The 13,015-nt window shown below is 35.3% G+C and overlaps 1 protein-coding gene across 9 annotated transcripts in view; it reads right to left on the reverse strand.

Annotated features, from left to right (window-relative positions):
* Positions 1–1,293: 1,293 nt before the first annotated feature.
* The window catches only part of LOC105199815 (synaptotagmin-7), a 248,139-nt gene continuing 236,417 nt past the window's right edge, over positions 1,294–13,015 (reverse strand). For all 9 annotated transcript variants that reach the window (XM_039452056.1, XM_039452057.1, XM_039452058.1 and 6 more), the window contains one exon: positions 1,294–12,426. In XM_039452056.1, the coding sequence (XP_039307990.1) occupies positions 12,326–12,426 (101 nt within the window). In that variant the 3' untranslated portion in view covers positions 1,294–12,325. The remainder of the gene's footprint in view (positions 12,427–13,015) is intronic.

Here is a 13,015-nt window from a genome sequence, read left to right on the forward strand (position 1 = left end):
TTTATGCCTAAATTTCAAAAACAATCCGGTTGAAAATTTAGTAAAAATAGATTTAAATTAAAAATCGAACTAAATGTTAAATAGTCGAATAATTAGATGAAACCAAAATAATAAATAATTAAAACAGTTATGCAGCATCATTTAGAAATGTAAATAATTATTGAACGCGTCAATTCCGATAATATATGTATTTTAATTAAGATGTTTCACAAATATTTTTCGTCTTCTCGATATATTTATAAAAATTAAAACACCTTGCACCGAGAAGAAAGATCTGTGATTATAATGTGACATCTACTTTTTATTTGAGAGTAAAAAAGTGATTAGAATCTTGTGATTTTTTAATAATTGATTGATGCAATTAGTCGGTCAGTATTAGTGTATCAACTATACATTTCATACAAAAAAAATTTCAAAAAGTTTAAATAATGTGTATATAATTTATCAGACATGATTAAATAGAAGATTAGTAATACTAGATGAATTATAAAATAATAGCATGTGAACTATTATTAGTGCACAAATCATCATCTAACATTTATTCAATTCTACTGTTAACTATAATACATATTTACTTTACGATCTAATGCTGATTATTAGTTTTTTTAGCAGTTATATTGTATGTATTGTTATATGTATCAATAAGGTATTGTTTCGGATCCACATTTGAGCTGTTAGAGAAAAGTTATCTATTTCTGTCCTTTTTAATACAACATTATACCAAATAATAAACAAATAATAATTGTAAACAAATAATAATCTAAACTTATTTTTCTACATAACTCATCTACTTCAATCTGAAAATTGCGATTTGCCGTATATACATATATCTATATATGTATATATGTTAATAATAATAATTCTTATATTTAATAATAATAATTCTTATATCTTGTGTATATTTTAAATTTTGTTTCTCATTTTTAAACAATTTTAATGTTTCTTACACATACATAAATGTAAGAAATATTAAGTTGAATATTCTTTATCTTAATATTTATCATTATAAATAAGAAACAGAAAATTTAGAATGAAAATACTACATAATATGTCACACATAAACTGAAAACATGATAGGATAATGTTCATTTTGACAGAACACAATGAGATAAATTTTGATTAAAAATAATTAAAATGCTAAATAATATAAAAAGGATAACAAATCTGATATACAGACAATATTTACAATACTAAAATTGTATAAATTTTTAAAAAATTTAATTCTACCAGATTTTTTAAGCAGGGTATATTGTTAATGCAGATAAAAGAACCGTTGAAAAAACATGTACTGTATACAGGTAAAGGCTTAGGTCTTTATTGTAGGGATATACAATTTGTTTCTTAATATCGTGTGTTCAAGTTACCTTCAGTAATAATGTTATCGCGCTGACACGTTTTGCGCGGTTTTAGGTAGCAGTAAGGGGAAAAAACAGCCAAAATCAATTATGTATCCAGTCATAAAATGAATTCGGATTTAAAATATCCTCCCGAGACTCAGCATACTTGTACATTACATTTTTATTTCTTTTCACGTTTAATAAACAATTTATTTCTTACGTTCCGGCTGTATAAAAATTTAAACGGTTTGCATTATGAAACTGCCACATTTTTCTTAGCAAGGATGACAGATAGGTAGCAATAAATGTAAACGCAACTTTTGCAATTGACAGGTTAGAAATCGTGGAATTTACAAGTATTATATAAGTATTCTGTTTATCATTCCATCTTTTATGCCACTTTTCTATTTTTTCCTCTCTCTCTCTCTCTCTCTCTCTCTCTCTCTCTCTCTCTCTTTTTCTTCCTCTTTATTTTTCGTGGATAAAAGCATATAATAATATGTGATAAAGTACATTTAAAAAATGTATATAATAATTCGATTTTTGTTGCTCAAATATTTATATTTATACCACGTAACGTATGTGAATATTGGGATGATATATGCATTTTGGCGTAATTCTTATAAGAAAAGTAAAATGCGTATTATATGCTGTAAAAATAAATAAGCTACAACTTACGCTAAATCATCACTACTTCTTGGGATCCTAAACTATATAATACCAAAATGATATTAACATGCATATTACTAAAAATGTAGCGTCAGGTCTCAGGAGGATGTACATAAAACGCGACTCGGATTTCAAGAATAAAATCTTTATATCTGCTCTCTCTTTCCATCAAACAATTCATTTGGATGCGTTCTGTTTCCTCTGCGGCGCTCTGGCTACTCGTATTACACGTTTTTTTTTTTTAAGCAACACAGACGGATCGGAAGCTATTAATTACAATATCGAATCTCCGGATTGATCCTGCTAAAACCACCTTTCCGACGTTTTGATAAGCTTATGATTCATACACGAAAAATTGATTGCATCCATCGGCGCTCGCTGATGTGCCTACATAATTGTGCATTGACTTAACACTTATGATATATATGTATATATATTTATATATATGTACATACACGTATGCAGAGATATGTTGCTGGTTCACTGTCGCAGAGCGTGCTATTTGACAGAGAATAAAAATGTGCTACGAATAAGTAGTGTTGATCCACATATATTTCTTAAAATAACATTAACATACTATCACTGATCGTTGTCTGTCGTGAGACAACAATAACAAAAAATGTGTGCAACTTCAGGCTAATTCTCAAGATTGACAAACTTATTCTCACCTGTTAATTAATAATATTCCAAAATGCGAGTAGACATATCGAGAACATTCAATTTATTATTCTATCGATATTTCAGAGAATAATAAAAAATTCATTGTCGAAGATAAGATTGGAAAAATAATTTATATTGTCCACTAAAATTTAACTTGAGCAAAATACTTGATTTATATTATGTTGATTTAACATTCATGGCTAACGTAATGATATTTCTATTTATGTTTCAAAGAGAAGCTTTAAAAAAATTAAAAGAAACTAAAAATTCACTAGTATATTAGAATATTTTACATTTAGAATTTGATAGGCACATAAAACAGAAAATTTACAAAAACGATCAATAAAATGGCTGTAAAAAGTTTAATTATCAAGGTATAATTAATGTGGACAAACACTTCTCTCCGCCGTCACTCCAAATGACTACTTAGCAGTTTTACTTAGGCAATCATTCCAAAATGTGTCCTTCGTCAAATAACATTTAACACTTTTGGCTCAATAATCAATAAACTGTTCTAACAATTCATTTCGTAACAGAAATTAAATTTTGCTTGCTTGATTTACAGGAAGATTTATCTCAGTATAAAATGGTATGCATGTTTCTCAATTTACTAGCCTCATTTTGCTCCAACATTATCCGAAAAATTTCTCGCAAAGGAAACTTCAAGAGGTGCAACAAAAAAAACTATGGTCTTCCACAAGTTTTCATATCGATTAGGAATAAAATAATACTTTTTGTTGTTTGTCTAAATTAAATATAAATGTCGAAAATATGAAAAAAAAAAGAAATTGCATACATAATAAACTTTCTTGAATGTTTTACCAAGGGAGAAAGATCCGAAGGAAAAATTCGGTTTTCATCGAGCTCACGTCTTTGCTTCTTTTGCATTCACTCGGATGATATCGGAGCAAGTATAAAAATTGACCGAATGCACAGAATTGAAGACGAGTCCCTGATTACCGGGCTCGATAGCACAATATACGTATGCACACCATTCAGAAGGAATGTCGTGCAACAGCGAACCACTATCGGAAGGTAAAATGACTTCTTTATTAGTATCTAGTACGAATCACGGTACATTTCTTCGTTTGAAATCATCAGTTTTGACATCATCACGTGCAAGAAATTGCATTTTTTAAGCTGCTTACAATTGAGGTAATCCATGATATAAGGCCCACGTCACTTTCCACTTCGTACTATCGCATACACTATTCGCTAGTGGTACTCCCGATTCTTCTTCCCGCCTCCGTCACCCTAAAGTACTTAGAATTAATATATTTTGCAAGCCTGCGCAAACATAAGGTCGAACATCGAACGTTCTCTGGTATATCCGCCGCAATCGCCTCGCACGTTTATCCATAACCCTTTCAACTTATCGTCAACTATGTTGTATACTATGACTACGCTTCGACATATATGTATCACGATACGGATTAGTATGTCTAACACACACATTTCGCTTTACACTAAATACTTAAATATTACACGTTCAACCCAGTCTATAACAAACGTTAAAACCATGGTAATGTAAAGGTCAAAAGATGAGAAAGGAAATAAGTGTGACAGATTATCTAGACGTTGAAGAGGACGATGGAAAAATTGCGAATAAATCGTCGCGGAAACAGATTCAGTTATAGTCCTCCTGAAACGAAAAATACCAAATTGGAAGATGTAGAGAGTAGGACTGGAATTTTTGCGTTAAGAAGTTCTTTGTGATTTCTCAAATGAATATGGTGGCTGCGTTTCCACCAAAACTAAATTATAAGTCGGACGCTCTTTGCGTTCAAAACCACGTTCACTCAAAATAATTGTTGACGCGACGAAATGTGTTTCACTTGCGTGAGAGGTAGTCACGCGAATGACGAATCGATGCAAAACTGATTAAACAAGAAATGCAACTAACAATAAATTGATTATCTTCCATAAAAAAATTAATCGAAGTAAAAAAAATATACAGCCAAATTTAACGAGCGAGACTGGCTGTAGTTTATTGAATGATAGATTCCAGTATATAGAAAGATTAGGCAAATTTTTATCTATCCACGTCCGCATTTTGAGTTTATTATACATATAGTGCAAAAAATACACATACATGTATATATCCGTAAAAAGAAGAAAAATTGAACGGAGAACAGTGCGGAAAAAAACTCAAGCGGGAATGCAAATTTATTTGAAGAACGTCGATTTGTCGTCGCCTCGCTACGTGCAAATCGTTATTCTACTCTATACATCGGTGGTACATGGTGTACAAAAGATCGAAATGCAAATGTATCTTATTCCCTTAATCGAATCGCACGTTAAACATAATTATCTCTTTTCCTTTGTCAAAGCATACATGCATGACGTGATTGAAGAGTGATCTTACGTGTTATTCTTTTGGCACCTTATTATATCTTCAGGTATTATGATCGTTCGTGAAATGGCCAAAAAAATCGCTGTTCTTAGGGGCAAACAAAAGCGCTTTAATTAAAGGTGTACACCTAAGCGGATCAAAACGCGATCTGGCTTTGCGATTTTTGCGTGGAGAAACGAAAAGGGTCAGACAGAAGTCGTGTTTATTCCATTGTAATTCCATTAGACGCATTCAGCAGAACGCATCGCTTAGTAACAATTGCGCGTGATTAGTTCTTACTTTTAGAAGCAATAAATCAACGTTGAAATTCAATGGAAAATCTAGAAAGGGTATTAAACTGTTGTGTCTGCTGAATACGGCCGTAGTAATCAAATTTTAAAAACGGGTGACGATTATATAGTATCTTGCCTCGACCAATCGATCTGCTATTTCGCACACTTTTTCAAGACACTAAAAACTAATGCTTGACGTAGAATTATTTTATAATGCTAGTTTTTTATCACAGCCAAAAAACGAGCGAAATAATTTATAAGTAGAAAATCGCTAATCAGCTGCCCTTACGCTTGAACGCAATATTTTGGAAAACGACGTCAAGCACTAGCTCCAAGTTTCAACTTTATAAAGTTTATTTCATTTTTTTTATGAGTCCTGCAAAAGCAGCAGTGGTCATGAACACACCGTTTCTAAAAGCCTGATTTGAGAAAATGTTTAAGAACTACTCCATTTTATATAACTTTTTAAATAAATTTTAAATACTGAATAGAGAGAAAGGCATGATGTTTACAATTAAATAAACATTTTTTCATTTCTTTCCATCTTCCTGCAAAAAATTTACAAAGTTAGACCCCGTTTAAGTGTATAATATCCCTTTAATCACATTTATTATGCTTGCGATGAAATAAAAAAGTCGGATTAACTATAACCAAATTCAAGAACAGAAGAAGTGAGCAACGTGAAAGATGGCGAGTTGATACATTTTGTCATCATTGTGAAAAATCTATCTATAAGCATAACAAAAGGGGTGTGAAGGGAACAACTTTGAAGTGCATGTAGCGAACTCGATAGCGATTGAGGAGGTAGAGCGATTGAGGAGATAGAGGATCGTATCTTTTACGCTTTTTTTTAACACCCTGTAATACGCGGAAACGCTAGAAACGATCCTACTGTATTTGACGGTGTTAAACAGCAAAAGGGAGAAAGGGGAAAGGGGCGTTCTGCTAAATTCTTACGATAACGAACTTCGAAGTATCCATGCTTATATACCATCATTTTAACGTGATACGTAAACCGGGAAACACTCTTGTATCTTATATACAATGTATACAGGCTACGACATACAAATATTAATCTAATCCTTGTGCTACTCGATACTTCCGCATAATAATATATCAGTATAACCATTTACTCACAATGTTGCGTGTACATATACATGTATATGTACATGGATACATGCATGTATATACACATACATATATACGTATATATAATAGACTATTTTATACTCGCTCCGTGTTTCGCTAATCTCTACGGTATCCCCTCTCTTCCGCGTGCGCGGTAGAAGACTATTGTAATTACGAAAAATCGGCAACACCTTCGATCCAAATGTAACGCTTAAAATGTAAAAATATTTCCGGGATATATCTGTCGCGATTGCAAAAGGAAGGTGCGGGAAATGGGGGTACGATGAGGTGGGGGAGCGGGGTGGGAGGTAAACAGGTAAATTCTTTAATAACGATACTTTTCTTTATATCTCTTTCTCTCTCTCTCTCTCTCTCTCTCTCTTTCTCTCTCATTCACTTTCTCTCCATTTCATCATGTCAAATATACACACAAGAAAGAAACGTGCTGTCGGCTCTCGATGCGCTATCCTGCTATCCGCGGTATCCCAGCGATCGTTCATATGCGAGGGAACGTCACTAAAGCATCGCTCATGCACGGGAAGCTACTCGAGGGGAGAGCCTTCGTCGCACTACGTCGGCGTCGTCGACTGCGATATGTAAGTTTGCGATTTTATGAGTGCAATCCACCCTTACGGAATCTTAATGCCGACCAATTAATTACTTATTTTAAATGTTAAAAGCACTGTTGATAGCACTCTAATTGGCCAATGCTCTACTAAATACCTGTAAGAGTCAGCATTAGCCGGCGTCATCGCGCGACCAGAACTCGCGGAAAGTAAAAAACCAAAAGAACGAATACAATTAAGAAACCTTTTACCTTTATCGGCCGTAAAATTAGCCTACATGAATTTCTTTTAAAGAAAATCCGTTATACATAAAAAGATGTGGATTGTTGTCTGAAATTATCACTTGAATAGCAAAAAAAAATGTTTTGTATTGTAAAAAAATGTATTATACCTCAAAATAACAATTAAGAGCTATCGAAAAAATACGCCTCCATTGTGGAAGTGATTCAGCTTTTGCAAATTATCCAAAATCAAAATTACTTTGATTTCTATTAATTATATGAGTAATTGTCATAGTAAGAACTAAAACGACGTCAATTGCGACAAATAAAGACAAATTTATAAAAATGATAGCATTTAAATTAAAAGAAAAATTAATTTTAGTGAAAAAAGTCTGTTATTTTTTCATTTACAAGAAATTGAATTTTTTGTTGTAAAAACTTAATTGGAGTTCATGCCATACGCATAAGTGCTATGACCAAGAGGATAAAGAGATCAAGAAACTATTGCAATTAGTTTTCTAATCATCACTTCCACAAGGTCGAGAAACATGGTTTCGAGAAAATGCGTTTAAAATTTTAATTTTACTTATATTCGTTAATATTACAAATTTAAAAAAATCTTTTTACAAAGATACACACATGTGAAAATAAAAATCGGCAAAAAATTGATCTTTTGAAACCATTAAAAGTGGAAACCCCCCCCCCAAAAAAAACCCAGAAACGTCACATAGCGGACTAAATTGAGTCTTCTTCGTCTACCCGTTCTTTTCCAAAAAAAGCTAGTTAAATCCTCGCCGTTATACTGACCACTTAATAACGTTCATCCCGACGAGCGGCAATTTCGCTCGGTTGGCTCTTCTCTGCCTTAAGCCGCGCTAAGGACGAATACTTTCCGCGCGACAAACTTCCCGGACATAGCGAGCGATGCTCAACACTAAACTTGGTTTAAACACAACATGGTTTGTCCTTTCCTCTTTTTCTTTTTTTTCTCTTTTTTTCTTTTTTTTTTACATTATAACGGCGCACACTCTCCGAGTGTACTGAGCAAATTCGCGCGTGAATTTGACTCATGTTTCTATATTATTGTTAACAACAGCAGACTATCAGATATAACGTAACATCATTTCCTTTCTCCCCCCCTCCCCCCGATGTATGAGGTACACCGATCGCGCTTCGGAATGCGCGTGAATATTTCCAAGGAATCGCCCTGATTTTATCAATACAAAAGTGCCGTCAAAAATATCTCTCCCTTAACCGGGCTTTTTAGTAATAATAATCGGGAGTCGCGCGAATGGGAGATTCGTGTGAGTTACCCGGGTAATCGCGAGCAACGCTAGCCAAAAGCGTAACTAACAAGGAGGAAGGTAGGGACGGGCAAAATCGATGGATCTTGTATCGACAAACTAATTTCTTTCTAATTTCTTCTGCTTAATCAGTTGTTGACAGATTATTTTTCTCAGTTAGTTCGTCTTACGCGCCAATGACTGACGTGCAGAAATAACTCTTCAAACTCCACGTACTCCGAATGAATTACGGCAGAGTCAATAGTTGAATAACAACTCAGAAACGATCAAAGTTAATTTGTTGGATGAATTTAGTGGTATGTAGTATGTACATATATACATACCAAACGTGTGTTTAGTTGCTGCTCAACTACTGTTTGAACTGTACGTAATTCTAAAACTCGTGAATACAAAATATTTGCGCGAAAGATATGAACATTTAGTTATTGTTTTCATTTATCTTATTCGACTTTCAAGCATTTTCCAGATAAAACACAAAATCATAGTAAGATCAAGTAGAAGTTACTTTAGAAAAAATTATTACGATCTCACTCGATTCACTTTTAATGACGTTTTGTATTGATTTTCAAAAAATCACTTTCAAGTTATTGTCATATTAAGAAATCATCACAAAATTATAGTGATTTTTCTTAAAATAACTTGTACGTGATGTCATCTTGATCTTATCATGATTTTGTGCTTTACTTGATTGTAATTCAAATTTGATCTTTTTTTTTTTAAAGCTTGTTGAATCTTCGCATGTTTCGTAAAACGTACTTCACGATTAACGTGACCGATTGTCCGTGATAATCGGTAGAACTGATTAATGCCCATCCCTACGTGGGTATCGCTTGCCTCCTACGAACTATCTTGAAATGTTTCGCCCCTGTTGGGAGGGGCGCGCTCTGATGAGATAACAGATTTATTACTTATTAATTCGCCCGTTTCTTCGCAGTCTCGAAGCATCCTACATCACAAACATCAACGTTGGAAACTACTGTATTATCCTGTATTTTTTGCCAGCATCCGAGTTTTTCTGTAGACCCGGCGCTATTTTAACAATTGCACATATACATCGAAACTAGTTGTCGCACGTACCTCCGTAGAAAATGGCAAAAGGAAAACACGTCGCACGTAAAACCAAAGTAATCTGCGCCAAAGTTAACTCCTAAAATCCACTAAAATCGGATTGTCCCTAAAAGTGATCGCCTGTACACAACTATAGCTTGTAGGCAAGGTGGTTCCGATAGGGTTGCGTACAGTTTCAAAACTTTGTTAGCAAAGTAATCCTAAAAGCCACATTGGATGTAGGTCTCGATGCAATTGCGAAGGCTACTTGATCTCAGAGATCTTTTCAGGTACGACCACAGCTAACGTACGTTTTTTTATTCGATAAGTGACAATTCCCAAAATAATTTTAAAATTATTAAAATTAAAAGATATTTCTCTAACTTTTCTAAGTTTTGTATAAAGAATTAAATTATTATCCCTACGTACGTAAAATCTTGTAAATGTCTAAATCGTTGAATCAATGTTAACATTGAAAAACAAATTTTACTTTTAAACAGGTGAAAATGATATCTGGATTCAGAATTTTAAATAGCATTTAAATTCTTTAGAGGCTACATCAATTGGAAAATGTTAAAGCGAAACATTCAGAATTGGTATTTGTTTAACGCAGTGCAAAAAGGGCTGTAAATTTTTGCATTTACAAATTAGTACGAGGATAAGCGTTTCAATGTTTTAAAATTTTATAAAATTTATATTGTCAAATTGAAGTCGCCTTAGAAACCGTTTTTTGCATGTCTGAAACAACAAGATTTAGAATAGAATTTGGAAACTCCTTAATTTATTTATAAACATATGGCCATAATTCTTTTAACGGTCGTACCTAAAAATTGTGCCAATAAGAAATTTCCTTGGAGGAATATTCGCTGGAAAGGAGCAAACTTCGAAAACATTTTTTCTCAGATACAAATTTGAGAACGCGAATGCAAAGGGGCAAGCAAATATACAATATAAATAAAGCAGACGTGCAAAACGTTTGTTTGTCGTTTGTTACAGTATGCTTGTATGGAACTTTTAACTCCTATAACGAAGATCCGATTATATAAACGATAAGTTTCGCGATATTGATAGATCCTGATCACGCAATACATCTTAATGCATATTGATAACGTTTAATACAAACGTCTTGAAATGCAAATTTGTAACGTTGCGCCATTACGCTGAAGTATTATTCATTGTTTAAGAAAGCTTATTGGCTTTACAGTTCAGGTTCCATCCTCTTGACGCGAGATAATTTGACGCCAGTTAGACAGGGGGCAAGTAAAGGAAAAAGCCATGCGTAACGTGTCGATCGTTTTATCACTCTTTTTAATCTCGAATCGATCATTGCGGTAGCGAAATTTCATGCTGCACGCGGATCTTTGATCCACAAGTTTCAACAAGATCGAGTTATCCACCGCAAATTTCCATCCGTAAAAGTATCGCTCCCCTTTTGCGGAAGAACGCAACACGTATCTCATCCGTTTACTTGCCCCTTTGATTTTAATGTCTGCAGTTCCGACGTGATCTCGAGCGCAGACTCAAACGGTGTACAAAAGCCTCGCGAAACAGCCGCGAGACATTTAAATGCGACTGAAGACGTTAAACGTCCATCGCGGACGTTCGCGCGAAACCGACGAGCAATCACCCACACGGCACACGCTTTGTCCGAGAGACGTTCTAGGAACGTCCTTAGGGCGTATGAACATTCTTAGTGCGTCCTCTGAACGTCTTTGGGACGTCCCTTTAGGAGGTCTGTGTGGGAAATACGCTCGGATTGCTCGCTTCTAAAGTGAGAACAACCGACTTTACCTCGCGATACAATTTCGTTAGACCCTGTGTCGTTAAACGCCGCACCGGGCGGCAACGAGGTGGACACGGAGAAGAGGATGGGCTGGGAGGGAGAAGAGGGTGAAGATAAGAGAGGAACCGGCGCACTCGGCATGCCCGATGAGGCTGTCCGATTTCGCTACGACGGAAGACTGAGTCTCCTTCGTAGCCGTCCGTTTTGCTGTCCCTTCTCTTGAACTATTAATTTCTGCAAGGTCTCAACGGATCTCGTCGTTCTTATCGCCTAAAGTCCAAATCACACCTAGCGATTGACGATTGCGATTGACGATTAGCGATTACTTTTCAACCAATTAGAGCAAAGCAGCCACCGACTATTTTGCTCTGATTGGTTTAAAAAGTAATCGTCAATCGCAATTGTCAATCGCTAGTGTGATTTGGGCTTAATGCCCGAGGCCAGTCGATCGTATCGAACAACGCGTTCAGAACGCTCGCTCGCACGCCCGAAACATCTGACAGATTAAAGGTTCGCCGTCGTACGAACGACAACGACGATTCATCGCCGGTCGTTGCTCGTTAGTACGCGACGACAGCTCAACAACGGGGCGATAACGAGAATAACGCCTTGGATCTCTAATCGCAATGTAACACGTGATCGGCACTGCTCCCCGACGACCAGCGTCGCTAAGAGCATCGCATCGCGCGATGCCGAGGATATTGTACAGTCGTCGAAGGATACGGTACTCTCTTTCTCTCTCTCTCTCTCTCTCTCTCTCTCTCTCTCTCTCTCTCTCTCTCTCTCTCTCTCTCTCTCTCTCTCTCTTTCTCTCTCTCGTTGAGATCGGTTGCGGGTGGAGAATATCGAGCAAAAGAGGAGGAAAAAAAAAAGAGTTGTCTCGTTAACGTAACTTTGACGAGCGACGCGCCTCAGGGGGAAGGGTGAGGGGAGGGAACCCGCCCGACAGAATATCATTTGTCGTCGATCAAGGTGAGCGTGTCCTTTACTCGGGCTTCAAGCGATGCCACTGCACAATGGTCTGCCTCGGCTTTGTAATCATGTCCTGCCAATGTTTCGTTTCGCTCGCGCCACTTCCATTTTTTCCTGGAAAGGAAGTTACACCGTACACTCTACACTGGACTCCAATTTCAATCTGCTATCTGTTTCTATGACTAGTTACACCGGTTACTTGATTACGCGCTGAAACGTTAGTTACTTTAGCGCACAGAGCATTTGGAATTTCAAATATTAAAGTGTCGAGCAAAATATCGTACGTCTATTGAAATTCTGAACAGGTGTGGTTCAATTCAAACATGTGACATATCTAATAGCTACACTGAAAGAAGAGTTTGATAATAATAAATCAAATTTAAATCAGACTGGTCACTAAACTGTGATGAAATAATTTCAATTAAATACTTAATATAATCGATTTAGTAATATTCAGTAATCGCTTGTTAACCGTTTAATGGCCGATTAATTACTATTATTGTACTTGAGGTTACTATTAATATTATTGCTAGATATTACTAAATATTTCGTTATATTAATGAATAATTCAATTGAAATTATTTCACCAAAGCTTAATTATTACTGCCAAACTTTATTTCAGTGTATAGAGGATGTATTATTTAACGTTATATCGATTATCATGACAACCTCTTTTGTAAGACTAATAATAATTTAGAGAAAA

Source organism: Solenopsis invicta, chromosome 7, assembly GCF_016802725.1.
Source record: "Solenopsis invicta isolate M01_SB chromosome 7, UNIL_Sinv_3.0, whole genome shotgun sequence".
In the NCBI taxonomy this organism is placed as follows: domain Eukaryota; kingdom Metazoa; phylum Arthropoda; class Insecta; order Hymenoptera; family Formicidae; genus Solenopsis; species Solenopsis invicta.